A 27,757-nucleotide genomic window follows, 5' to 3' on the forward strand; every position below is an offset into this window, starting at 1 on the left:
AGTTTTCAAAAATACCCGTGTACGTGTGGACGTAGCCTCAGTCTCTGACTGGAAGCGCTAATTCGTCATTCGGCTTTTGTCAGACTAAAGTAACTGTTAAAAGTGTTTGAAAAGCTCAGCTATACAACAAGGAGAGATTGAGAATTTCCTTTTAGTTCTCAGTTTATTTGATATTGACAAAAGTTAGTCAGTTTTGTCTGTTCTTCTGTAAAACTAAGATTTATTTTTAGAATTAATATTTTGTTTCTAAGTGGAATTGACAATTTAGTCTGTTTTGTTTGTTCTATTTTGAAACTTAAACGCTTTAGTGGCTGCCTTTTGTGTAGTTTGCAATATTTGCCTTTATTTATCTGAAAAAGTCTCATGTTCCTTAAGTACATCTACCCTGTTGAACTTATTATGGGAAATAAATATTTAAATAAAAACAAGCTGCTGATTATTTCACATTTTACTTGTGAGCAACGGCACATTTAAATCTTACAAATATAGTTATTTGGCTTATATCGTGATAGATATCGTTATCGCCTGAAATGAAAAAAACATATCGTGATATGAAAAAAATCTCATATCGCCCAGCTCTACTGAATCCCATCCGGTTGTTCAGTCTGACGTCACTAGCCGTGTCTGGGCCTAAACTCCGCTGCAGGTCCATATATCAAACGATCACTATGGCATTACTGAGAGTTGAAAAACTGTCTAAAGTCTTTCATCTTTAATAAAATGATCAGCGTTCTGCTCTACCAGGTGTAACAATTGAGTTTAACATCCAGGCATCCATGAAAACGGAATTTATGACATTCAATGGAGTTAGAAGTTAGCAGGGAGTTAGCTCGCTAGCTTCTATCTAAATACAATATAGCATGTCCTGACTGCGGGGTTTTGGAAACAAATTAAAACGTACAGCTCTGTTATCACTTCCAGCATAAATGAAGACAGAAAACTAAACAGCAGTGACGTTTGTAGGGTTACTGAAGTTTGGCTAGCTGGTATATAATGATGTGCTACGTGACCGCTAGCGACACAGCTATGTTAGCATAATATAAACAAGCGAACTTTTTTCCCACTCGATAAAAGTTAACGTGAGTGTTCTCGGTGGTCAGGAACAAATGTAATCGCATGGCAGGATGCTGTAAAAGGACCAAACTTCAGCCAGGAGAACAACTGAGATAATCCATCCACAATAGAGATTGACAGACCACGTGACTTTCGTGCATTGCATGCCGGGAACTCGTGGCAAAACAATCCAAGTACCGCATCAAATGCAAGCATTTGCAGCACCGCAAAACGTTCATTCTTCGGTTCCAATAAATTCTTGCTTTTTCTTTGCCCCCCAAAAAGGTATGTACAAAATGAAGGAGAACAATGCCGGTCCGTACAAAGACAGACTTGATGAAAAGCCAAAGAAAAGATACGAGGGAAAAAATCAAACCAGTGAGGTTAGTCATTCATATACTGCTGCATGGGCTGGGCTGTAGTTACATCCTAAGGTTTTAAAAACTGAGCTTAAACAAATGATTAGCGGTCATAAAAGCTGAGGGAGGTCAACAGGGATCACTGACTGTTTTAGGAGCTTTTTGAGATCAAATAGAAGAAAATACAAAACATTAAACATGTTAACAACACAAAAGCCATATTAAACGCAGACAACTTTAGGCCCGGAAGTAGGATTCGTCGCATCATCACTGAACAACCGAATTGTTAATCCTCTAGATAATCATGTGACCCCCTCGAACTGCTTCAAAGCACATTAGTGCCTTTGCTGTACATTTGTTGATTTTGATTTATTTAACAGTGCAGTGTCATTGTGGTTTCATAACACCTTCCTGCAAAGCATTTCCACTGTGTTGTGGAGGGTTTTTTTTATAGATCTCTTAGAGCTTATTATTAATGTTTTGGGGTTTTTTTCTCTTTTTTTGCAGGACTCCATGAATGCGCTGGTCTTAGACTTGGGCTACCCTGCACTACGAAAGAACAAAAACATTGAGACCTTCTTAAACAGATGTGAGTAGCTTAATGAGAGATGATTATCTAGAAGGTGAACAGCTCAATTATTCAGAAAAGGCTGATTATCAAAACCAGTCAAATCATCACTTTATGTAAAAGGTTCGGTATAAAATACTGCCTCTTTGCTGTATTAATCAATAAATGCCTTCCTAATGAGTTTGTTCTTGATTGCTACTTTCAAAGGTTATTTAACATAAGATTATGTTCATTTTGTAAATTCTAGTAGTCATTAGAGTACTATTGTCTATGAAACTCGTTAGACAGAGAATAGTAAAACTGGATATACTTCACAGGGTCTATCATTTTATGGATCAGTCATTATCATGTGAATCAATGGGTGATAAAACCGTGGCTATATCTATCTTTATATATGTCTTCTGGGAAGTCTGAGCATCTCAGCTTAAATTGTTGGAACATTACCTGGATAAGTAGTAGAAAATGGATGGATAAATATATAGAGGATGTTCACTTAAATAATTGCGTTGTATTTACAACACTAATGAACGTTCATTTCCTCTGTCCTGTCAATAAACTTTTGCTTCAGATGAGAAAGTCATTGGCCAGATTCGAGATCTGCAGATGAAGTCTGAAGACTTTGACAGAGTTAAAGTGATTGGCCGAGGAGCATTTGGTGAAGTGCAACTGGTAAGTACTGATCATATGAACAGGTAACACTGTTTTTGTTTTTATATATATATATAAAAAAATATAAAAAAAACAAGTGGTATAGTCGTCCATCAAGGATCCATCATACCATCAAAACGATTCTAACTTTGGAGAAGTGCATGTCAAAAGTATCTACTGCTTGTATTGCCACAGTCATGGTTAGCACTGTTACCTCATAGCATGAATGTTCATGGTTTGAATCTCCTGCATAGTTGAATAGTTCTGTGTGGAGTTTGAATGTTCTCCCTTAGCCTATTACCTCAAGTACCCTGGCTTCCTCCCACAGTCCAAAGAAGTACATGTTATGTTTATTTGTGATTCTACATTGGCTGTGGATGTGAGGCAGATACAAGTGCTCGAAGTGCATGAATGTGCGGTTAATTGTGGCTTGTATTCTAAAAGACTTTGAGTGGTTAGTAAGATCAGAAAAGAGCTTTTTAAATGCCTGTTCACTTCCATAATCCTTTTCTCTGCATGACGAGGTTTGCTGTGCAAACTGACACCGTAAACCAGTCATCTACCTCAGCTGCTTATGCTGAAGGGAGAGTGGACGGTGAAAAGATGAACACTTAGAACCAACAACCAAAAACACAAATTATGTTCTGTAGTGGTGTCATATGAATACACGGAGAGGCAATGGGTTCCCTCTACAGATTGAGCCTATATCAGCATAACCAAAGGATGCAACCCTACACATAAGCTTTATCAAAAAGGAAAGCTGAGTCTTTAAAGTAGAGGGCATGCCTGTATCCTGAACTCACATACTGAGCCGGTTCCACAAGAGAAACCTGATACTTGAGGCCTCTGCCCCCATTTTACTTTTGAAAACTCTACAAACCACAACTAAGCATGCACTCTGGGAATAAAAAAAAAATAAAAAAAAAAGAGTCTACATTAATTGTATTGTAATCTGAAAGTGGCACATGTACTCATGAATTATCTGTTGTGATTGTAATTGTATCTTTTCTTGTACATTTCATCAAACTTTTCTCATAGAGTAAGATTAGACTTTGGAGAATCTCTAAACTTTATCTTCCTGTTGTTCAGGTCAGACATAAAGCCTCACAGAAGGTCTACGCAATGAAGCTGCTCAGCAAATTTGAGATGATAAAACGCTCAGACTCAGCATTCTTCTGGGAAGAGAGAGATATCATGGCTTTTTCCAACAGTCCCTGGGTTGTGCAGGTACAGCATTTAAGTTGCTGATCAGCTTTTAAAAAGCTTTCGTGTGCATTAATTGGAATATTCACTGGGAACGTGTTGCCAGTTGGATTACTTTGGATCCTTTGTTTTACTTTGAACAAAGAAATACATTTTCTGCAAAATATGTGTTTTATATGTTAATTTATTAAACCTCAAAATTGTTTTTAGTTGTGCTCTGCCTTCCAAGATGACCACTACCTCTACATGGTGATGGAGTACATGCCAGGAGGCGACCTGGTTAACCTCACCAGCACCTATGATGTACCGGAGAAGTGGGCCAAGTTCTACACAGCGGAGGTGGTGATGGCCCTGGACGCCATTCACTCCATGGGCTTCATTCACCGCGATGTGAAGCCAGACAACATGCTGCTGGACAGACTCGGACACCTGAAGCTGGCTGACTTTGGCACTTGCATGAAAATGGACTCGGTGAGTAAAAGTGTAAAACCTGAGTCTCTGCTGCCAGCAGAGTTTCCTACCAGGTTACAAACACAACAAATGCCAAACTAGAAATGCTTCAGTTTAGACAAGTAACCTGTAGATATGGCGTGAGGCTTATTGCATATGATGGAAACAAGTAACGATTCAGTAGTGTAACTACAAGGGTACCTGGATGGGGCGTGCGTCAGACAGCACAAATGAAGCTCACTTTCTGCTCCATCATACTATCACCTGCCCTTTTCTTAAGTGGAGACATTACAGCAGCTTTGCTCAGAGAGCTGGCAGGTTAAAGTCCGCTGCGACTGCATTGAACATTTTTGTTCTCACATGTGGCTCCGTGGGTGAAGCCGTGAAAGGCCCAGGGCTGCATTTGGTGCAGCTTTTTAATGATTCTGAGATGCTTATAATGATGTAGTGAAGCCCAGTTAATAAATGTTTTTTTGTGTGCATAAACCAGTATATTAGAGCAGACTATTTTGGCAAAGATAAGAGTTGGATTTATTTTGTTTTGGTTTGGTTTGGTTTTTTAGGCCCATACTTTATTTCAAAGAGGAGCTGTTGATGACTTCTCTTTTTAATGTGGTGTTGCAGTGGTAGATTATCATCATTAAAATGCTTGAAAATACTGATGTCAGTGTATGAGATGGATAGATGCTGTGCTGACACTTGGAGTAGGATAATGAATAATAATAATACAGTTTATAATAAAAAGACAGTCAAAGTGCTATAGACGCATAGTTGAGGGCTTTGTATTGTGAGAGTGCAAAAGCGTTATATATAAAACACTAATAAAAAATCCAAAGAGAAGAAATAAAGCTAAACCTCAGACTTTGGATTGCTATAAATGTTTAGCTTCAGCAGTTTTCTTTTCTTCTTCTCTCTACTCTCTATGATGTCTGTGAAAAACAATATTTTTATGTGATCATCTCAGGGACCCCCTGCTGTCCAAACTGTTTCTTTGGCTGAAGAAAGTTGGCTTAAAGAGAGAGGGGAAGGGGTTAAAATGGCTTGATTTAGCTACTCTAGTGTAGTCCAAGAATAAAAATATAACAAGTCCACTTTAATAACTAAGCTGTTACAGTGAGCTCTGCTTCTGCCTTCACCTGGAAGGATTAGTTTTTAGTAGTCTCTTAAATTTGGATCAACACTCTGCTTTAGCTTATGCCCATATAAATCAAACCATACCTGTAGGGTACTAAACATATAATGATCTCTGGATTTATGTTGCAGACCGGCATGGTGCACTGTGACACAGCTGTTGGGACTCCAGACTACATCTCGCCAGAAGTGCTAAAATCCCAGGGAGGAGATGGCTATTATGGGAGAGAATGCGACTGGTGGTCCGTAGGGGTCTTCATTTACGAGTTGCTCGTCGGTCGGTGAACATTTCATAAAATAATTTAACTCGTATGTGTTGATGTTTATGTCTCTCAATTTATTTCAGTGTTGCTTGCTCACTTTTAGGTGACACGCCGTTCTACGCAGACTCTTTGGTGGGAACATACAGTAAAATCATGGACCACAAGAACTCCCTCAATTTTCCAGATGATGTGGAGATCTCCAACAATGCCAAGAATATCATCTGTGCCTTCCTGACTGACAGGTATGATCTTACAAGAAGAAGATGTCAGGGGGTTTGACATTTTGGAAAATGCACCTGTGTATTTTCTTGGAGAGAGTAACAGGGGGAACCTCAATAGCAGTCTTATGTTATCTCTCAAACTCTTCCTCTTATACACAACTGTCCATCTCCATCTGTCTGTCAACCCACAAACCACTTTGTCTTTCATGGGGATGTTTTTATATATATATATATATATATATATATATATATATATATATATATATATATATCTAAGCTGTAGTTTCTTCATGCTGGTCCCAGACGTAAGCACAAGGTTTCTTTTTTTGTGTGGCAATACTTAGAGATTACATAATATGTTGATACAACAGCACACTTACGCTTATCTGTGTGTTTGTCTCTTAATATTTAAGGTTATAAAGGTTTGTATGACTTAGTTGATTTATTCCCAGTCACCTCTAACTAAGGACAAAGGTCCAATTCAATCAACTCATTGTCTGCTTTTGTTTTGAGGGAGGTGCGATTAGGCAGAAACGGCGTGGAGGAAATCAAGCGACATCCTTTCTTCAAAAATGACCAGTGGACCTTTGACACCATCAGAGACAGTTAGTATACAACCTTTGTTCTGCTACCTATGATCATTCATTATGATACATGTTTTAGTTTTTTCTCAATATGAAGTGTATTTCGTTTAGCACCATGTGTTTGGTGGTTGGGTAAGTGCATGCGCAGATCACATGGGTATTTTTATTTGCAAAGTACTTGTACAGAGCAGAACTAGACCTCCACCTCCTGCAGGTTCTGGCTTGCTGCAGATGTCCAGAGCAGGAGGACTGCTGTCACCAGCAGCAAGTCCAAGACTGTTGAGTTTGAGTCTGTCTGTCTGCAAGAAAAAGCAGCTTAATTGCATCAAAGGCTGCCATGACAATGAACTGCCCAGCGTGCCGGCCGTTGGGAAGTGAGAGGCTAGATGGTTAACAGCGACTGAACTTTTAAAATAAGAGCAAGTGGATTTTCCACTACTAAATTGAAGAACAGTAGAAATGAACGTAGAATATACTGTAGATGAGTGCTCAGCTTCCAGCAAAGCCCATTGTGCACTTTCCAAAACAATTTCAAAAACCATTACATTTAAATTCTGCACAATACTTTATTTTGTTCTCCTACATCTAAAATCAAATTTCACCTTTCCTTCCACTTTACTCTGTGTGCAGAGTAACACCTCTGAGTTGTTTACCTTGTGGATATCTCTTTTGGGCACAGCAGATTTTGTCTTTCTTTGGCCATATCTGCCAGAAATGCATCAAGCATACAAAATTATCATTCCTAAGTGTAATTCAGGAGAAAGTCAGAATTTGTGACCAAATATAGAACGCAGCTCCCGCAGATGAGTAATTTTTTTTGTTGTTGTTGTTGTTGTCCTGTGAGAGCTCTTAAATTTTATCAGATGTACTCCAATTTTTTTCTGGCATGCTCTACTTCAGAAGCCAAAAACGGTCACACCCTCAACTCACAGTTTTTATCAATCAAACAACATTAAAAAATATCAAAATTAGATTTAAATGAAATATAATTCAGCATAACAGCACCTGCAAACCTTTTCTTTAATCTTGATCGTCTTTAATCTAAAACTTTAGCAGGAATTCCTTCAGAACAGCAGCTGGATCAGAGAGCACATTAAAATGATTTATTAGACTGACATATTTTTACACAGTGCTTCCTTTTTCCACCGATTCACTCTCACCTTTTTCCTGTCTCTCTCTTTATCTCTCTCTCGCCTCAGCGGTTGCCCCTGTGGTCCCAGAGCTGAGCAGTGACATAGACACCAGCAACTTTGATGAGATAGAAGACGACAAAGGCGATGTAGAAACCTTCCCCACACCTAAGGCATTTGTCGGCAATCAGTTACCCTTTGTTGGCTTCACCTACTTCAAAGAAGACCAGTAAATCATCCCATTCTCTTCATTTCCCATGATTTTAGGGACCTCCGTGGTTCCACGAAGACAATTTATAGATTTATTTTTGGCTCTAGTGTCCTTGACCTTGGGCTGATTTTATTCATTTCCTCCTTCAGGTTATTAAATGCTTCCAACAACTCAGTGGCTCATGAGAATTCAAAAGGGGAGGTAAGTACTTTGACTCCCACACGCAGTAACTGCCAGGTGCACCTTTAGCGACTGCATTAATACCGGACCGAGCTCCTCAGGAAATAAATAAGTCTGGTATCAGTTTACATGACCACACAGAAAAGGCCTGTTGACATTGTGATCAACTTCACATTGTAAGACATCAAGGATTATGATGGAAATGACTCACAGGGGGATTTCTTCCCTGATCCCATGATTTATTTGTACTTTGTTAGAATTTCAGTGTTCTCAGCCGCACACAGAGACTTAAGCAGCTTTCAGTATAAGTGGCTGAGCCGAACGCTAATCTGAAGAACTTTTATTGACTTCAGTCCTAAAAGACTGCCCCCATTACGAGGAACAAAACAAACCCTATGTTTTACTTTCGCTTTGTTTCTAATCAGTTGCCTAAATATAGGCGATTAAAGGTATAGTAAGCTGTATTTCAATACTGACCTTTAAGTGACTAATGTGGTGGTTTAAGGTTGTTGTGATACTTCTAATTGTAAGAATGTTTATAGTCCTAAAAGACTGCCCCTAAAAACTGTACACCATTAACCATGAAAATAGTTTCTGTGCTATTTTGACCAAGGACAACAACATTCAAAACATGGTTGAAGGGTGTTTCTGTCGTCTTTTCTTGACTTTTAAATTTATTTTAATTATCGGCCTTATAAAGGCCGATAGTTCCTATAAAGGAGCATCAGGCGTTCTGCCAGTGCTCAGACAGTGTGCGTGTCACTGCAAAGTCTAGCTAGCTATTGATGTTACATGTCTTCTTACCCTGTGTGTGTTAAATTCTGACTTTAGTGTATAGTCTAGTGTATAGATCGAGTCTTTCTTTCTTTCTCTCCTTAGTCAGCAGCACTGCAGAAGAAACTTCGCCACCTAGAGATGCAGATGAATAATGACAAGCAAGTCAAAGATGATCTAGAGCAAAAATACAGGTGGGTGATCTGTAGGGAACATTGTGTATGAGGAATAAGAGCCACATCATGTTGCTCCACTTATTTGCTTATGCGCGGTGGCCAAATTATTATTTTTAAGCATTTGTATTTTTCTGCAGGGCCACCACCACTCGTCTGGAAAAGCTCTCCAAAGAACTTGAGGAAGAGGTCAGTTAATCACAGGGAACATCCAATTACCTGAATATTTCTGTGTCTGTCTGGCGTCAATATCTGCTGGTTCACGACCCCTCTGGGATTTTAGAAGTTCTTTCTTCCTCACACATTTTAATGGGCGTTTCCCAAAAACTCTATTATTTGAGCCAGAATAATGATTCTTATTATCCACACTTGTCCACTTTCCGGTTGAATACCAGCGTCTCGTATCCAGGGAGGTTCAGCTGGAGCGCCTGCTGAATTCTAACGGCCACATTAAAATGTCTATTGTGATTGAATTTGTGTTGAAGCCCATTTGGATTCTGGGGATAATTTCTCATAAAGTGAATTATGGAATCACAGTAGCATGAAACCATCCCCGCAGGAGATGTTAAACAAAGGCGTTTATGATTGATTTTTAGGTGAGCAGCAGAAAGAACCTGGAGTCGAGTCTGAGGCAGCTGGAGAGGGAGAAGGCTCTGCTGCAGCACAAAAGCCTGGAGAGCCACCGCAAGGCTGAGAGCGAGGCCGACAGGAAGCGCTGTCTGGAGAACGAAGGTGACACGAGACACACTGGATTCTGCAGCAGAGCTGAAAAGATTTACTTCTTTTGTACAGGAAGTTAAACACCAGTTATCAACTGGAAATGATTACATTTCACAGAAAAATATATTTTCTAGTAAGAGACGTTTCTCTTAAGAGACAACTTTTAAAGCTTTTTAACTAGCTTTTAAGTAAAAAAAAATACAGCGGCACACATTCTCGGTTTATTTGTGTAACATCCTTCATGCAGGTTAGCTTTGTTTAAGGTGATCGATTACATGAACTGAAAAGACAAAACATAATAATACTTCTATCATGAGTGAGAAAAATGAGGCTGATTAAATGCATTTGTTTTAAGAAACAGATTCAAACTCGACAGCAGTGATGCATTAAAGCAAGAGAATAAAATGAACACAGGAATCCAGTAAAAATCAACCCCCCTCTTCTTGTGTAAAGTCAGAAACTTCTTACGTTTTCTTTTGGCTTTGCAATGATATAAATTCATGGTGACTTTACTGAGATAAAGTGGGTAATACTGCCATCACCTGGACAAAGACACTGATACAAACACATCAGGTCTACTCTCTTCTGTGCTCTGGCTTTTTTTGTAATATTCATATTGTATAACTTTTGGTTCCAGCGTCTTTATTAAACCAAACTAAAGCTCTGTTTCCATATTTCATTTGCACAGTTTGTATATGAAGAACTTGGTGCATTTAAATAAACTTTATCAGTTTTAAATTGTGATTTCACTTCTTGAAACACACTTCATCATAATAATTGTTGTCTTGGTTCTTGGGATCTGTGCAGTCAACAGCCTCAGAGACCAGCTGGATGACATGAAGAAGCGAAACCAAAACTCTCACATTTCCAATGAGAAGAACATTCACCTCCAGAAACAGGTCGGTTACCTACCTTGATGTATGTTTGGTGAGGTTGGGGGGGTGGTCAGCATGGACGATGAGCTCTGTGACATCAGATTACAAGCATATAACATAAAAAGCCTTGAATAGACGTAAAACCAAATACATTAACAGTCACAACAGCTGAAAGTAAAAGCTAATATTTGATGTCCAGCCAGACTGAAAAGATCACTGTGATCTTGTCAAGTCACCTTGTTGGACTCGGAGTCCTTTAAAGGGAAAATATTGGTGTGATTTGTGTACGTGTTCTTCTCTTAGCTGGAAGAAGCCAACACGTTGTTGCGGGCCGAGACGGAGGCGGCGACGAGGCTCCGCAAAGCCCAAACTGAGAGCAGCAAGCAGCTGCAGCAGCTGGAGGCCAACGTGCGCGAGCTGCAGGACAAATGCTGCCTGCTGGAGCGCAGCAAGCTGAGTCTGGAGAAGGAATGCATCAGCCTGCAGGCTGCGCTAGAGACGGAGAGGAGGGAGCACAGCCAGGGCTCGGAAACCATCACTGACCTGATGGGTGGGTGAAACAGCACACGAAGATTTCTTTGTCAAGTCTGCAAACAGTTGTCATTTATGTGCGTTATTTGACTTAATAAAAGTGATACCAGGAATATTACATGTTGTATTCATCGGTGTATCTAAACAGATCTTACAGAATGGTGTTTGTAAAAAGTGAAACCTACTTCTTTACAAACCTATAAAATACTAAACCAATGAATAGGGAGTTGGAGCATCCTCAGTTTAGCAGTTTTACATGGAGCACCAAAATGTCTTGTATTAGTTTTTCGCTCATGCTCCACCAAATTTGACAAAATTCGTCTCGCAATCAGAAAAAGAAACTGCACCTCTGTTCTTGGTTCTCACCTTAGCATAAAGAAAACCAAAAGAATAGATTTGTGCAGAATTTCAGGTTGGATGTCAGTATAAGTCATAATTCTAGGCACATCTGTAGCTGCTGATATGTTTACCTGTATTTTTATGAGGTGGAAATGTAATTACATTCCTCTGAAAGAAGTTCAGTTTCTGTTTTCCTCCTGCTTGCCTTGGAGCTTATATGGCAGGTTTAATAAAGGGGCAGCTAGATGAGGAACAGCAATGTGCCACCCAAATGCTGAGGGCAGTCAAGAGGCTTTTCAGGACTAAATAACTCTGTGCTGTTTGCTGAATGGATTCTGACTCCAGTTCAGTCACACTGTGTGTGTTTGAGAAAGGCTGATGTGAATTAGTAAAAATAAGTTTGTCCAGAGGTGTCAGATAAAACCTTGAACAAATATAGCTGATGTTTTGAAGACAGAAGGGTCAAAGCGGCCTGTTTGCTCCAGTGCGCCTGGACAGTTTGTAATATTTGTGTAACTGTAGGGAGTGTGCTTACATAAAGGCTAACAATTCACCCATAATCTGATTAAAAGCAGCTCTCGGGCTACTTAAGCTGTCACATAAAACCTCTTATCTGACTGCGTTAATTAGGACGTGGGCATCACAAACCATGAGTTCTGCCTTATGAATGTTTGTAGGTCTTCGGATGCAGTGACTTGAGTGTTGCATTTACAAATAAAACACAGCACAGTATAATGAGCTACTTCCTCTAGTTGGTCCAAGAGCTGAAATTCATTTGAACTATGTAAATATTTGTATTAATATAAATATTGCCCTCCGTTGCTTACTACAAGTAACTGGGGGATGTATATGTGTGTATAAATAACCCATTGTGGCACTGTTGGAACAACTAAACATACACTCTTGGTAGTTGCCCTGAACTGCCCCGAGCTTGCTGACCAGAGTCATTATATGAACAACAGGCAAGTAACTTGTATGTGTAAAGTACATTTAAATCAGAGGGAGTGCTTTTTAGTTGAGGTCAGGGGATTAACAATGCTAGTTTACAAGTAAACCTGGAATAAACAAACCAGACCTAAATTAGAAACTCAAAACATGAAAATAAATACACAAATTAAAGGACAAATAATAAAATAATAGTAACTAAAATTGAAATTACAATAGAAACAGCAGACGGACCTCAGACTGAGCTTTAATGAGGGGATAAAATTGACGTTAAGAAAGATTAAAGGACTTACGTATACAAGTTGAGACAGGAATAATGTATTGAAAATGGAAATAAAGATTCTTGACGACTGTGTACGTTTATAGGCTTTAGGGTCCTTAGGGACCAAGTAAATCGCTATACAAATACAGGCCATTTACCGTTTGCCATAGTTTGCTGTTGGGTTAAGCTTTATGTGATCTGTACGTGAAATGTAACTCTGAGGATTCTCGCGGGCTTATCTTGCAGGACGCATTTCTGGCCTGGAAGAGGAGGCCCGTCAGCAGAAACAGGCTTTATCCAAAGCTGAGACTGAGAAGAGGCAGCTTCAAGAGAAACTCACTGATCTGGAGAAGGTAAATCACAAAATCCTGACTGGAAACATTTTTTGCTTTGAGATGCAGTTCCTGGAAATTTGACTTGAGCCTCACGTGTGATCCAAATTAAGTAAAAGTTATGTTAAAAGTAGTATCATAGTGTTTCTTGGAAACATCTGCATCTGGATTTGAGGACAGCATGATTGGACTGTTTGTTCCAGGTCATTTGACATCAGTGAGAAATTATTATTTTATTAAAGCAATCGGGAAAGTCTTTTGTTTTGATTAAAGTGACAAATAATTGATTTACAGCAGCTATTTTCAAACTCAAGCCCACTGTAGGCCAAATAATTATTTTAAAAGACTGCCAAACCTTTAATCACAACTCCAGTCGACACGGGAAGATTAATACAAAGTATTTGCTTTGTTTTGTTTTCATAGATTAATATTAAAAATTGCATAACTGCCTGCTTTTTGACTTTAAAATATCTTAGAGAAATTGAGAAGAAAGGCCTAATTTATTGCAGCACTGTAACTGACCTGTTTCAGAAACTGTGTACTTATTGATTTACTGAGTATTTCTAACTGCACTTCCTTAGAATATACATATAAATGTGAACCACCATGTAGTGACACGACTTTCTGGGCTTGGTCTCAAAGCGTTTGGTGTGAAATTTTCTGACTAGATTTTACTCTGGATGTGACATCTCTGTGTGTGTGTGTGTGTTTTCTACAGGAGAAGAGCAACAAGGAGATCGATTTGACCTACAAGCTGAAGGTGCTGCAGCAGGAGCTGGAACAGGAGGAGGCCTCTCATAAGGCCACCAGAGCAATGCAGGCAGACAAGAGCAAGATCAAGGTCACCATCGAGGGCGCCAAGTCAGAGTCCATGAAGGGTAAGGGCTCTGATCTTTTGTTTCCACAAGGTTGTTCTTTCACAGTTTGTACCGAGTTCAGGGTTCGAGCTATATAATTTGGGGCTGATCGACAGCTCTGAGTTCACAGATTGCGACAAGATGTACAGAATGAGAAATTTTATTGATTTAACTTTTCAGAAGGGAAATTAAATAATATAAGTGAATAACTCTCATTCAGAGTTGGAGCAGAAGCTGGCAGAGGAGCGAGCTGCCAAACTGCGGCTGGAGAACAGAATACTAGAGCTGGAGAAGCAGAGCAGCATGATGGACTGTGACAACAAACAGGCCCTGCAGAAGCTAGACGAGCTGCGCAGACACAAGGATCACCTTACTGAGGAGGTGAGCGTTTCTGTTCTGCACAGGAGACCAGTGAAGTTTGGGTTTAGCTGTCAAATGTCACCAACAGGAGCTACTTCAGCAGCTAATGTAAAGAGTGTCATATCTGAAATTGGATAGAAGGATAATGAAAAAAGAGCTGATGCGAGTAAAAAACTTTTATTAAATTCATTTTGTTCTTTCAGGTGAAGAACCTGACACTGAAGATCGAGCAGGAGACCCAGAAGCGTAACCTGACTCAGAACGACCTGAAGGCTCAAAACCAGCAGCTCAGTGCTCTGAAAACCTCCGAGAAGCAGCTCAAGCAGGAAACTAATCACCTGCTGGATATTAAGCGCAGCTTGGAGAAGCAGAACCAGGAGCTGCGCAAGTAAGTTTCATTTTGTTGTAACACTTTCCCAGCAGGCACACTGCAGGCTCCTTATGCGGTCAAATTATGAATCATCGACTCATTTTTCTTTTCACAGAGAAAGACAGGACACAGATGGACAAATGAAGGAGTTACAAGACCAGTTAGAGGCTGAGCAGTATTTCTCAGTAAGTCTGATATCTGATCACAGATGTGGATGGGAAAATGAAGACACTTTCATTTGGCATTTTAGGCTTTTTATAGTTTCATTCATCTGACTGAGCGGCCAAAAACTGCTGATTGATTTGCTACTGAATAGTCCCCTCTCTCCTTCTGGCTAAACAGCTTTTCCCTGCCGTGTCCACATTGTGTTTCACTCCTTTCAGCCTGATCAGGGCGCTGCTGTGGCAGTTTTTAAAATATTCAGCTGCCTGTGAGTCAGAGACTCATTCCAACTCTGCTGCCTATAACTGCAGGTGCTCTGAATTGTTTAGCGCTACAGTTGAAGTCCAAGCTGGAGCTTAACTCATTGTAAAGGCAACTCACTAAATGTTTCAGTTGTGTGTAGGGGTCTAGCAATTCTTACGTCCACAATATAGAGGTGCTTTGATATTTATAGAGTAGAGCTACAGGGGCTGCTCCAGACTATACTGTCAAATAACAGTCAGCTATATTACACTGGAGTGACATCTTCCCATATTGTAATGCATTGCTGTTATTTCCTAGTTCAAGCGTAATAATCCAGTAATGTTTAAAGATGATATAGGATAACAAGTAATGTATTTTCCATAATGCACTTAGAAAATAAAGTAAATAAACCGTAGCACAGTCTTATTCTATGGGAACGTAGGCTGTTAAAATCAGAGGGTTCCTTTTATTTCTGTAGCCAATGTATGTTATGCATTTCCAAGAGCTGAATGATGGTGAAGACTTCAATGGGCATCCATTAGCTAATGTTTTTGTACAATGTCAACAGTATGTATCAAAGTGTGTATGCAACATGAAGCCTGAGTGATTCTTTCCTTTACCATGTTCATTATCAGTCAGGAGGAGCAGCTTGTTGTTAGGAAACTTTCTCACCTCTCTGGCCCTCCCATTGGAGATTTCGGCATTAAAGAGTTATCTAGAGTTTTGTTGTTGATGTATTAAGTATGGGGCGTATTTGACCTGTTACCTTTTCTCCAGACTCTCTATAAGACCCAGGTTCGTGAGCTGAAGGAGGAATGTGAGGAGAGGAACAAACTCTACAAAGAAGTGCAGCAGTCTCTGCAGGAGCTGCAGGAGGAGAGGTGAGAGGTTTTTCAGTTTGAAGATACAATTTGAAATAAATTCATCCACTTTAATCTTCGAAAAATGATTAGCAGAAAAACGGTGATGATGAATGTAAGGCTCGGTTCATTTATCTCCAATAAGAGACTCGGGTGGTTTGTGTGGTGGGTTGCTCAGGCTTGCGTTTCTTTTTATTCCTCTCAGGGACTCTTTGGCAGCACAGCTGGAGATCACTCTGACAAAGGCTGACTCGGAGCAGCTGGCGCGCTCCATCGCTGAGGAGCAGTACTCCGACCTCGAGAAGGAGAAGATAATGAAGGAGCTGGAGCTGAAGGAGATGATGGCTCGCCATCGCCAGGAGCTCTCTGAGAAGGACATCACCATCAGCTCTGTGAGATTTTGAGTTTGCGTGAAATAAAGATGATCGAGTTGAGGTGAAAGTCTTTGTATCGTTAGACGTTTAAAGGCTGTTAAATAGAATAACTCGCCACAGTCCTGGAAGTATCACGACGTGTAAATGCAGTGCATCTCAAGCCCAATAAATATGCTCTGAAAATAGTGTGAGATTAGGTTGAGTTTATAGTTCCACAAAAGAGCAGATATGAAAGTATTTGCTGTCCATTGCAGCTGGAAGAAGCTAATAGGACCCTGACGAGTGATGTCGCCAATCTGGCCAATGAGAAGGAGGAACTGAACAACAAACTGAAGGAGGCAATAGAGGGTAATTAGAACATTTAAATGTTTATTACAAGAATTATATATTTTGGTGTGGGTACATAATTTATTTTTTTTTGTTCTCTTCAGAAACTGAGAAGTCGAAGGACTGGGAGCAGCAGATAAGCCAGATGAAGCAGGCATTTGAGAAGCAGCTGCAGTGCGAGAGGACGCTAAAAACCCAGGTCGGTGTTTTTAAAGCAATAACTCACAAGATGAAGAGACAGACTTTCAAGACTAATCCTCCCCTTCATTTACAAATTTTTTTTTACATTTTTTCCCATCATTTTTCTTAAGTTAAGATTGAATCTTATCCCCATCCGCAGGCCGTCAATAAGCTGGCAGAGATCATGAACAGGAAGGAAGTGCGTGGCGGAGGCAGCCGCCGTGGTAACGACACAGACATGCGGCGAAAGGAGAAGGAGAACAGGAAGCTGCAGCTTGAGCTCAGGTCAGAGAAGGAAAAGCTGAACAGCACCATCATCAAATATCAGAAGGAGATCAACGAAATGCAAGCAGTAAGTGAACAGCTGAGTTTTCTTTCCCTTGCAGTGAAACGACACTCTGCTGCTGTATCTCTGACTACGACACTTACAATATGTTATTTCTTCTCATTTTAATCTATAGCAACTGGCAGATGAGAGCCAGATGCGCATTGAGATGCAGATGGCTCTGGACAGTAAGGACAGTGACATTGAGCAGCTGAGAAATCTCCTGCAGACGCTCAGTGTTCAGTCGATGGACTCCGCCAGCGTCAGCAGCGGGCCCGAGTTTGATGCTGATGATGCGTACACAGGTAAGAGCTCAGCCACTAAACAAAGAAAGTATTTCTGACAGTTTGTCTTCACCACAGCTTTAAGGTTTAAGGTCACTTACAAACATCTTCTTGTACAATGTTTACGTTCACTGGCTACGTTACAAAGTGCACCTGCTAAACTATGCCTTTAATCAGACAATCACAAGGCAACAGCTAAGTGCACTGAGGTATGTAGACACGGTTAAGACAACCTGCTGAAGTTCAAATGGAGCATCGGAAGAAAGGTCATTTGAGTGACGTGGCGTGGTTGTTGGTTCCAGGTCTGCGTATTTCAGAAACTGTTGTTCTACTGGACTTTTCCCACACAAACATCTGGAAAAGAGAAAACATGCATTGTTTGTCCCTGTGTGAAAATGCCAGGTCAGAGTAATGGAATAACCCTAATTTCTGAAAGTTTCAGAAGAAAGACGCTATAATTCAGCTCAAATTAAGTACTTTCAATCCCAATACAGTCATTTTATCATTAGTGTGTTATGCACAGATTAATGACGATTGGTGATTTGATCCCTGGCTGCTCCAGCGCACATGCCAAAGCATCCTTTGGCAAGATTCTGAACCCTGAGTTGTTCTCGAATACTTTCATCAGAGTGTGAATGTGTGTGGAGGTTGGATGCAAATCACTTAGATGTAGAATAAAGAGAATGGGGGAATGAGGCGTGTTATATAAAGTGCTTAAATGCTCAAGTAGAGCATTTTTATAAAGGTGCATAATGTCTGACTAGAATATTTCACTTTAATGTGATGTGATTTTGTTGATTTCTTCAAACCAAACCATAATGATCTAAATTCTCTTTCTGCCCTCAGAAATGAGGCTCGAGGGCTGGCTGTCTCTCCCCGTCAGAAACAATACCAAGAAGTTTGGATGGGAGCGAAAGGTAGGACTAAACCATTGAGACTGCTTTGACCCTGCAAAACAGCGTGTGACCTTTTTTCTTACCACCTCTGTCCTGTCAATGCAGTACGTTGTAGTAAGCAGCAAGAAGATTCTTTTCTACAACAGCGAGCAAGACAAAGAGCAGTCCATCCCCAACATGGTGCTCGATATAGAGTGAGTATGACACCTGAAGGCACCTCTGCAAAGAAAACAGCTCAGTTTGTATTAACACGTTCTATGCTTTAAACAGAAAATAACACTCCTTTCTGTCACACAGTAAACTCTTCCATGTGAGACCTGTTACTCAGACAGATGTGTATCGAGCTGACTCCAAAGAAATTCCCAGGATATTCCAGGTCTGCCCTAGCTCTACTGAAAATGTTCTATTTCTTTGAGCATGTTGATTGTTTAAAGAGTTGTTGAAGGCTGAAAAAGTTAGATATGTCCTCTTTCCGCTCTCCAGATTCTTTATGCCAATGAAGGTGAAAGCAAAAAGGAGCCAGAGTTTCCCGTGGAGCCGCATCCCATTGGAGAAAAGTCCAATTACGTCTGCCACAAAGGCCACGAGTTCATTCCCACCCTCTACCACTTCCCCACCAACTGTGAGGCCTGCACAAAGCCACTGTGGAACATGTTCAAGCCGCCCCCTGCTCTGGAGTGCCGGCGTTGCCACATCAAGTGCCACAAGGACCACATGGACAAGAAGGAGGAGATCATCGCCCCCTGTAAAGGTAGGACGCTCCTGTTGTTTCTATGAAAGCTGTGTTTCGATCTTACTTACAATTGGTGGGTTTTTAAATGTTTGTGAATTGGAGTGTTACTGAACATTTCTCTTCTCTTCTACCACCAGTGAACTACGACATTTCTACAGCCAAGAACCTGCTCCTGCTCGCCGTGTCCCAGGAGGAGCAGCAGAAGTGGGTGAGCCGGTTGGTCAAGAAGATTCCCAAAAAGCCTCCACACCCAGAACAGTTCGCACGCTCCTCACCGCGGACCTCCATGAAGGTTCAGCCCAGCCAGTCCATGAGGAGGCCCAGTCGACAGCTCCCCACCAGCAAGAGCAGGTAGACTAAAAAGCTGATTTTATGTAATAGACACCTATAGGTGTGATTTTGGATTCATCTATGTTAGCTACGACAGTTAAAGTGGTGTGCAGGAGATAAACAAATAACAGTTTATGGATCTCCAGGCTAGATTTCTAATGATTTGAGGTACATACAGTGTGAGTGGAGTGACCTATATAATGCAGGCTGACTAAAAAGCCTCAAAACTGAAATTTTTGTGTATTTGATTAACATACTACATCCAGAAAGTTTAATATTTATTTATAGTATTTAGTATATATTCTGCATTTTGAGTGTTGTGTGTAGGGCTGCTCGATTATGGCAAAAATGATAATCACGATTATTTTCACTGAAATTGAGATCTCGATTATTTGACGATATTTATTTAACCCTTTAAGACCTACCATAGAACCAAGCCCGTCAGAGCTTATATTATTTTTTTTTTACATGCTGTAGTGCCATTTTTGGGAGCATTTCAAGTTGCTATACATCAATACAACTGTTATAGCCCATATTTTAATAATATGTATGCATTAAGTCCATAGTAACTACATTAATTGCAAAAAAGTGCAATAAACTACAAAAAAATTGAAAATCATTTTTGTTTTTTTTACATATATTTCTACTTGGGGAAATTTAAGAGGCTTATCCCTCAAAACCTTAAATACAAAAAAGTTGCAAAAAATAGTTTCCCACCACAGGAAATTTATTTTGAGTGTCTTCATAGTTTTGTTTTGGAGATACACCAATTTTTATATACTGCAGGAAAAACAAAAACAATCCTATGATGCAAATTTGCAAAGAAAACAGCATCAAAATAAACTATTTCCAGCTGTGCAGTTCGAGTTCTAAGCATCCCAGAAACTATTCAGAAAATTCAAACATGACTTATAAAAACACCAGTATAGGCTTTTAAGGCCTACAAGTAAAAAAAAAAACAAAACTAAATTTTCCGTGAAAATGACGTCACTTCCTGTTTCGGGCAGGAAATGGCGGACATGCGATAGTTCGCGCTGACGTCTGTTTCAATGTGGGAAGTGTTACGAACAGCTGATCGGATCGGCAAAGCGTGTTTCTGGAATATTATGTTTTTGTTCCTGCAAGCGCTTTTTATGCAATTTTTGCAGAGCTTTATGTGGAAGGAAACCGTGACCGAGGACAAGCTGAATGGCATAAGATGTAAGTTTCATATGCAAAAAAAATTATTGCGCTAGCTTACATGGTTCAGGTTCTACAGGGATTTAAAAATAGTTACACAAAACAGAGCGTGCTGCTCTGACTGGCTTTAAAGGGTTAACAATAACAATGTATTGAATAATGACTTTAAAAAAATAATATAAAATAGTGTGCAAATACTGATAACCGTGCAAATGTTTGCAATATAAAAAATAAATAAAAAATGTAAACATTAGGGGTGCAACGATATTCGTATCGATATTGAACCGTTCGATACAGTGCTTTCGGTTCGGTACGCATATGTATCGAACAATACAACATTTGTAATTTATTTTATCAATTTTCCTTCTGACGATGCTGTCTGTGTTGAGCGCTCAGTGAATCTGTGTTCGACTACTCCGCCTAGGCTGCACTGTCGAGCGCAGATCCACTGAGCGCTCAACACAGACAGCATCGTCAGAAGGAAGAGCGCAGGGCAAGCTAGCGAGACAGAAGTTAAGCTCTCCTTGCAACAGGCAAATTGAACGTCATTCAGATCTGGCGTTTGGAATTATTTTGGTTTTCATGTGACGTATGACCCTGAAGGTAAGCGAGTCATGGACTAAAGTAAAACAGTATGTTGGATGTGCCATGCAGTGTGTTAGCGCAGTTAGCTCGTTAACGTGTTGGCCGTCTAGCCCCATGCACGGAGCGATCGGCGGTAGCTCGTTAACGGAGATTTGCCGTGTTGTGGCGTTAAGGTCATTTCAACGAGATTAACCTGAAAGCACTAGTGGGAACACAACGAATATGACTGCACATTTATGCCGACATCATCCTAGTGCAAAGACAAGTGGAAGCAGACAAAAAAAAGCAAGCATGCTACTAACTTTAGCCGAGTCATTTAGACAGCTGTTAGCACATGATTCTCCTTATGCTGCTGAGAATATAGCCCAGAAGAAGCGGATAGTATAGCTTTTATTTTGGAAAGAGACATTTCTCTGTAATAAACTCTCTTTTCCAAAGATGAGTGATTCCTCAATCAGATACAGGGCTTGCAATATCGCTAGCCCGACGTCCCGGAGCTAGCGATTTTTTCAGTCGGGCTACCAAAATCTATCTCTGCCCTGCCCGTCGGGCTATTGTAGGAAAAATATGTCAATGCTTTTGCATTCTTTCGGAAATGTAGCTGGGTAATTATGTCATTGGCATCGGTGAGCCACTGTCAATATGTGACATATTGAAGTCGCGTTTGAATTTGCGCTTGTTTTTTTGCTTTCACTTTGCAATCGTGCGAACTGTGTATAGAGAGCGACAGCACTGATCTGTGAGTGATGATAATTTGTGCACCAATTCCTCTGACATCGTCTTATTAATCGTTAGCTTACTATGCAAACATGACAAGTGAAATCTCCCGCAGCAAGCTTAAACATGTGAGAGGTTGATCGCGCAGAGAATCGCTGAGCTTATGTGAGTGCGTGTGTAAAAGCATTTCAGTTCTGCTGAGCCAAATAAGACAGGTCAGGGTGAAGAAGTGACAGCCAAAGAAAAGCTTACCACAAAACGGAGAAGTTATGACAAATCAGACTATAAGGCAAAAAGAAAGTGCAGCTTTATGGTTTCATGGACAAAAGAATTTCTGTGGCTGCGATATGACGAGCTATATAACCAGGGCTGCACATAAGTGGTCCGCAGGTGCGCGTTCGCTGTCAAAATAAAAAACACGCACAAGGGTTAGGGTTAAATTCAAAAACTGTACTTTTGAGTTAAAATATATATTTATAATTTTAATAAATGACAAATTAAAAATGCATGAACATTTTTTGTATCGAAAAAATATCGAACCGTGACACCAAAGTATCGAACCGAACCGTGAATTTTGTGTATCGTTGCACCCCTAGTAAACATCTATGTTTAGTGAACTTTGCAGTGTTGCTCTGTGGTGCAGCTATGACACCGTAGCAAAGTTTACACATTATGTCTACTTGATCCACGTCTGACTCCGCGAACCCATAATGTTTCCACACCACTGAAGTTTTTTTTACCTCTCTTTTCAACCAACAGCAGTCACTCTCCTCTCCAAATAACTTCTGCTTAGCTTTCCGAGCTTCCCTCGGGTCCTCTTAATTGTTGTGACGCGTGTTCGAAATGCAGAGAGGTGCACTCGATTTGCCACACGGAGCAGCGCGAGAGTAAAGCACGAGGGAGGGGCTAATAATCGGCTCAGTCATTTTTAATGATCGTTGAAAGCCCAGATCGTAATCGTGATTAAAATTCGATTAATTGAGCAGCTCTAGTTGTGTGTCACAATTAATATGACTGTTTCTCCATAATGGCCTGCTGACTGACCACAAAAAAAACCTTTAGGCAACTCTTGCTTTAAAATCACTGACTGAAAGTCCCGTTCTGACCACTTATAATAAAGTGCCTTCAGTGCACTCTACATCTCATCCACTCTTGTCAAAACAGCACATCATGTGCACAGGCTACAAATGCAACTTCAACAAGCAATCTTAAAAAAGCGACTGATGATCTTGAAGGAGAAAAATTAGCGTATTGATTATTCAGCTTTGGTAAGAACTCTTTTTAAGGTGTATTGAGGTGTTAACCTGTGAGGCTTTGTTCTTTATGTACAATGCGTGTCCTGCAGAAGTTGAGGAACTGTTGTCATTGTCTGTCCTGGTCCAGTCCAGTTCTATGTCTCAGGATTTGCCCTCATACAACCCCACAGAACAGACTTGAGTTGTGTGCAGTAACGATTACACGGCCATGAAAACTAATCTCCCCTTTCAGATTGGAGGACTCCAGTCTCCAGGACTGGCACTGGGCGTTGGATGATATAGATGATGACTGTTCCTCTATACATTTCTGATCACCACATTTGGTAACACTGTGTGCAATGTGTGCTGTGCAGTGCCTGCCATTTAAAAAAACCTTAAAAATGTCTGACCTCAGCCCTCGCAGGTCAAATGGCTTCAAAATAAAGCGAGAAGATTCCAGCAGTACCTGGTACAAATGACAGCTCCTTCCTTCTCCTCCTCCTCCTTGTTCTTCTTTTGACCAGATGTTTCCCTGTAAACATCTCAACTTCTCAGTGTGTGTATGTTTGTTTGTTTTGGGTGTCACTGAGGTGGTGCAGGTGGTGAATATACTCTGTATTATGGACCTTGAGCCACGTAGTTTGGGTGGATTTGCTCTTTTAAGAGTTGGGATCACTTGGGCACTGGGTGTTTTGAACTGGACAAAAATAAATTGACACATAAACTCAGGAGAATAAGTTCTCAGGTTTGTCTGAAGTTGCCCTTTCTCACACAACAAGAGATAAGACAGGACTTTTTCTCACGGCTGAAAAAATTCAAGTTTTAGCGAGGCAGCACTCTGCTGCGACTCGCTTGAACAATTCGCTGCTGTATTCCCGCGCAGACTTTCGATTATTTAATGTTGATCTGTCCTCAGACTGTGAATAAAATATGATGACCTGAGAAGCGAAGCCAATCTTGGAACCACATCAGCTAGTCTGCCGATTTGGCCTCTTGGAATTTTGGACAATTTGTTGGGATGTCTGGTTTAGTTAGAAGAAATCCAAGCCAAGATTTTTCATTTCTCATGTTCCAGGCAGTGTCTACAAATGCAGATAAACTGGAATGAACTGAAATTAATTTGGAGCAAACCTCTTTTGCTCTCCACACAGGCTGTGCAGTGGACGACAGTAAGAAACCAAAAGGTTTTCAGGACCAAAATCATGCAGATGCTCTTCATAGAAATTAATTCAGAATTGACTTGCCGTCTGTCTCATGGCCAGCAGAGAAAATTACTAAGGCTCACGCGAACACCTCAATCAGCACTTTTTTTTTGGTGAACTTATGGATCAAATCAGTGGTTTCATTTATTACAGCATGTTCTCAATTTAGTTAAATATACTGGTTTAGGGTAAGACCATCTTGTGACTGACAGTTCGTCACAGGATGAGTGTGGAGTGTCGTCACCCTTAAATCATAAAATGTATAAGGAAAATAATAATTGAAAAAAACAAGATGGCAATGGCTGAAATGTTCTGCTCGGTGGCTATTTCCATCTTTTATATACAGTCTGTGGACATAGGACTTGCTTAAAATCCAAATTAGGATCATTGTATATCTTGGTAGGACTAATGCATGCTTAGCCAGTTTGTTTACTACAAAGACTTTTAAATCATTTGAGTTTTTTGCTGAGATAAAATAAATGTAGGGTAACGATTAAAAATGCAGCTTCTTACATTCGGTCTGAAAATCAGCCAGGTCCTTGATTTGGTAATTGTATGAAATGATGCCTTCGCTGTTCCATTCAAATCACAGCCCAATCTTTTAATCTTCCTGACATCTCGCTGCATATTTGCTGAGATTAACTTGCATCTGTTTCTCTCTCTCCCTCCAGTTAACCTTGCCCGGGAGTGTGGTGCATCGACGAGGTGGTGGGAAGAGTTTCTTCCTAAATCAAAGACTCTATACAAAGCTCCGTTTGCAGATCAGCACACTGGACTGGTTTCTCCACTGCCCACTCCACCCTGTCCCGTTTCAGCCTGCGAGAGTTACCAAGTCTGGCATTTTCCATTTTTATTCAGCTTGTTTCCAAGCCACTTAGCAAGCTCACCTCAGCATCTGCCGTCTTTACAGCAAGCTGGGCGTCTCATAAACATATAACCCAAGTCCTCTCCTGGGTCCTTGGCGAGAGCACTTGTGCAGCTCTTGGATGCTGGAGTAGCTTGTTCGGCTCCCACACAATGGAGGATAGCTCTTATGAGCCTGACCAAGGCTGACAAGAACAGGGGAACACTTACCTTAACAGTTCTCTCCAGGACAGACAGTTCTGTCTGATTGAAGCAGCCAGCAGGAAACCACCTCCACACCACCTTTGAGGATTCTCATGGCCAAAAGAAAAAAAAGACAATCTTGTGTTTAATGATTGTGAACAATATGAAGGGTTTAATGGGGGAACACTACACTCAGAAGAGTCTGTATTTTTGTTGGCTTATGGTGTCTGTACTTTCAAACTCTTTAACATGATTGTAGCTTCTTGCTTTTCACAGCTCTGCTTTCAGGTGCGTGTCCATGGGGAATCTTGAATAAGGTACTTAGGAACCAAATGAGCTGTGACTTCATGGAAAGTCATTAAGGCAGCAAATGAAGCCCAGCTTCCTCTCGGATATGAGCAAATAATTCTCAGAGTGCCTCTTATTCAGATTTCTGACTCATGCACACGCTGAATCATGGATTTGACGTCAAACGACTACAAAGGGAACAGAATCCTGCTTGAAATGGCATTAGATTAAGACATGAAGTCCTCACGATCCCATAATCTCTGCAAACCTGCACTGTCAGTTCTGAGGGTTAATGTTTACTGAATTCAAAGGGGTGCACCGTTAATGCTTTCTGATCCGAGCTCGGCTCCTTCTGTTGTTTTTGAATGTACATCTGGGCTTCACCAGAGACGACACACAGGCATTGTATTATCCAAGTATACTTGACTGAAGCCGCGCCTTTCATCACAAACTACTCTGAGTGAACTTGCATGCGTTTGCTTTTTCACCCACATGCCTAGTCATTTTTAGTCAGTACCAAAAGTGAAAATGAGGGAAGTTAACCAATAAGAAGCCGAAATAATGAAGGTATCCAATCATATCCTGAAACCATGAGTGGAAATACTGAGCAGCACTATTCCATTGAAGTTTTTTCTAAAAGTGTTTGTCCTTATTTTTGTATTAAAGGAAACCAAACTCTGAGTTTGGGCACATTGTCGTATGTATGTGACTTAGTTAGCAGGTGGAGAGTAAACTGAGTGAGTGTGTGTGTGTGTGTGTGTGTGTGTGTGTGTGTGTGTGTGTGTGTGTGTGTGCGCACTCTCCTTTAACCAAGAAGCATGTTTTATACATATAAATATACACAGTATATATTTTACATGCCATACAGTGCACATTATATTATTTATACAGCCTTGTCAACTTTGTATTTAAGGGTTCTACATCCAGATTGCATGTTTGCTATCAAACAGCTCTATGATAATAACCACTTCAACAATAAAGACATGGATGTGCCTTCTGGTTTTGGATCGTTTTTCTGTTTTAAAAATGTTAGACGTTGTCATTCTGCAGAGGTGTACAACTATGGTGAACCAAAAGTGCCAAAATAAAAATGTGCCACAAAAAATATTAAATAGTAAGCAGTTTTGTATAATAAATATAAATTGTGACAAATTGATATTTTTGATTTTATTCCACTGTTTTTTGTTTTTGTTTTGTTTTTTTAGGCATATGGAATCCTCCGTATTCTGATATTGAGTCCAACACAAGCTGTCAGTCATACTCAAACTACTGAAACACGAAAGAGAAACACATTAAATAATACCGAAATCTAAAAAAGAAAATTCTTGGCCTTCAGACAATAATTCTGAGTGCTACAGTGACGGACTGGACAGGCAAAAAGAAAATTCTTTGTGGCCGAGCTGTCATTCCCAATCGCTTCTGCTTTGTCATGACGCCACTAACTGGAAATTTAGTAACAAGGAAATTTCACATCTGGACTTGTTCCACAGGTGGCATCCTGTCAAGGTACCACACCTAGGTACTTGATTTTATACACATGTAGAAGTGATAGGAACACCTGGATTCAATGATTTGGATGGCTGAGTGAATACTTTTGGCAGTAAGAAACAATTTTAAATGGCTCTACAAAGTATTATCACTTTAACCTTCCGATTACACTATTTTTCTTGAAGGATATGTCAGAGGTCAAATTTGATACTTTAAATCTTTACACAGTACTTTCTATATGTTGCAAAAATGACCACGGTAATAAGAATCATAAGTTCTAAGGGTTGTTTTTTTTTTTTTTAAATCAGTTTTCTAACAATGAAGCACTGAGTTGACCTCGGTGAGTATAGGCCAAATTTCAATGGATTAACATGACACCAGTGACCTGGTTCCTTACATTCTCGTACCATGACAGCTCATCTGTTCTTTCTCTTTTAAATGAGACATTGAGTCTCAATGTCTACCTGACTACCTGCATAAATGAAGGTTAAATCAAATCTGTCCAAATATTTTTTTCAGAACTCTGCAGGTTCTTGTAGATGTTATCCCTTAATGTTTACGCTGGCCTTTTGATTAAGTGTCGCTGAGCTGGCAAGTTTGTTCATTTTCCTTGTGTCTCTGGTTTAATTTGGCGTATCTGGGAAATGATGGCGTCCACTCATCTTTTACTGGCGCGCAATATAAATATTATATATACATATATATCCCCTGCAAGTTTAACAGTTGCAATCAACTCCAGGTGTTTTATCCTCTTAATCTGTCA

General features: G+C 40.2%; 1 protein-coding gene across 2 annotated transcripts in view; it reads left to right on the forward strand.

Annotated features, from left to right (window-relative positions):
• The window catches only part of rock2a (rho-associated, coiled-coil containing protein kinase 2a), a 47,963-nt gene extending 21,323 nt beyond the window's left edge, over window positions 1-26,640 (forward strand). The window contains exons 2-32 of one of the 2 annotated variants that reach the window (XM_080870848.1): window positions 1,920-2,001; window positions 2,549-2,649; window positions 3,718-3,855; window positions 4,042-4,302; window positions 5,545-5,689; window positions 5,779-5,917; window positions 6,410-6,501; window positions 7,680-7,839; window positions 7,971-8,022; window positions 8,881-8,969; window positions 9,089-9,137; window positions 9,545-9,680; window positions 10,476-10,567; window positions 10,847-11,093; window positions 12,867-12,973; window positions 13,671-13,830; window positions 14,030-14,190; window positions 14,373-14,557; window positions 14,655-14,724; window positions 15,722-15,825; window positions 16,010-16,196; window positions 16,433-16,526; window positions 16,610-16,704; window positions 16,846-17,037; window positions 17,147-17,315; window positions 18,141-18,211; window positions 18,296-18,384; window positions 18,488-18,566; window positions 18,674-18,941; window positions 19,061-19,274; window positions 24,843-26,640. In XM_080870848.1, the coding sequence (XP_080726974.1) occupies window positions 1,920-2,001; window positions 2,549-2,649; window positions 3,718-3,855; window positions 4,042-4,302; window positions 5,545-5,689; window positions 5,779-5,917; window positions 6,410-6,501; window positions 7,680-7,839; window positions 7,971-8,022; window positions 8,881-8,969; window positions 9,089-9,137; window positions 9,545-9,680; window positions 10,476-10,567; window positions 10,847-11,093; window positions 12,867-12,973; window positions 13,671-13,830; window positions 14,030-14,190; window positions 14,373-14,557; window positions 14,655-14,724; window positions 15,722-15,825; window positions 16,010-16,196; window positions 16,433-16,526; window positions 16,610-16,704; window positions 16,846-17,037; window positions 17,147-17,315; window positions 18,141-18,211; window positions 18,296-18,384; window positions 18,488-18,566; window positions 18,674-18,941; window positions 19,061-19,274; window positions 24,843-24,846 (4,032 nt within the window). In that variant the 3' untranslated portion in view covers window positions 24,847-26,640. Of the gene's footprint in view, window positions 1-1,919; window positions 2,002-2,548; window positions 2,650-3,717; window positions 3,856-4,041; window positions 4,303-5,544; window positions 5,690-5,778; window positions 5,918-6,409; window positions 6,502-7,679; window positions 7,840-7,970; window positions 8,023-8,880; window positions 8,970-9,088; window positions 9,138-9,544; window positions 9,681-10,475; window positions 10,568-10,846; window positions 11,094-12,866; window positions 12,974-13,670; window positions 13,831-14,029; window positions 14,191-14,372; window positions 14,558-14,654; window positions 14,725-15,721; window positions 15,826-16,009; window positions 16,197-16,432; window positions 16,527-16,609; window positions 16,705-16,845; window positions 17,038-17,146; window positions 17,316-18,140; window positions 18,212-18,295; window positions 18,385-18,487; window positions 18,567-18,673; window positions 18,942-19,060; window positions 19,275-23,222; window positions 23,479-24,842 lie in introns of those variants that run through there. The other variant, XM_080870849.1, reaches the window with a different exon arrangement.
• Window positions 26,641-27,757: the final 1,117 nt, after the last annotated feature.

This window comes from Rhamphochromis sp. 'chilingali' (assembly GCF_963969265.1).
Source record: "Rhamphochromis sp. 'chilingali' genome assembly, chromosome: 21".
Lineage (NCBI taxonomy): Eukaryota > Metazoa > Chordata > Actinopteri > Cichliformes > Cichlidae > Rhamphochromis > Rhamphochromis sp. 'chilingali'.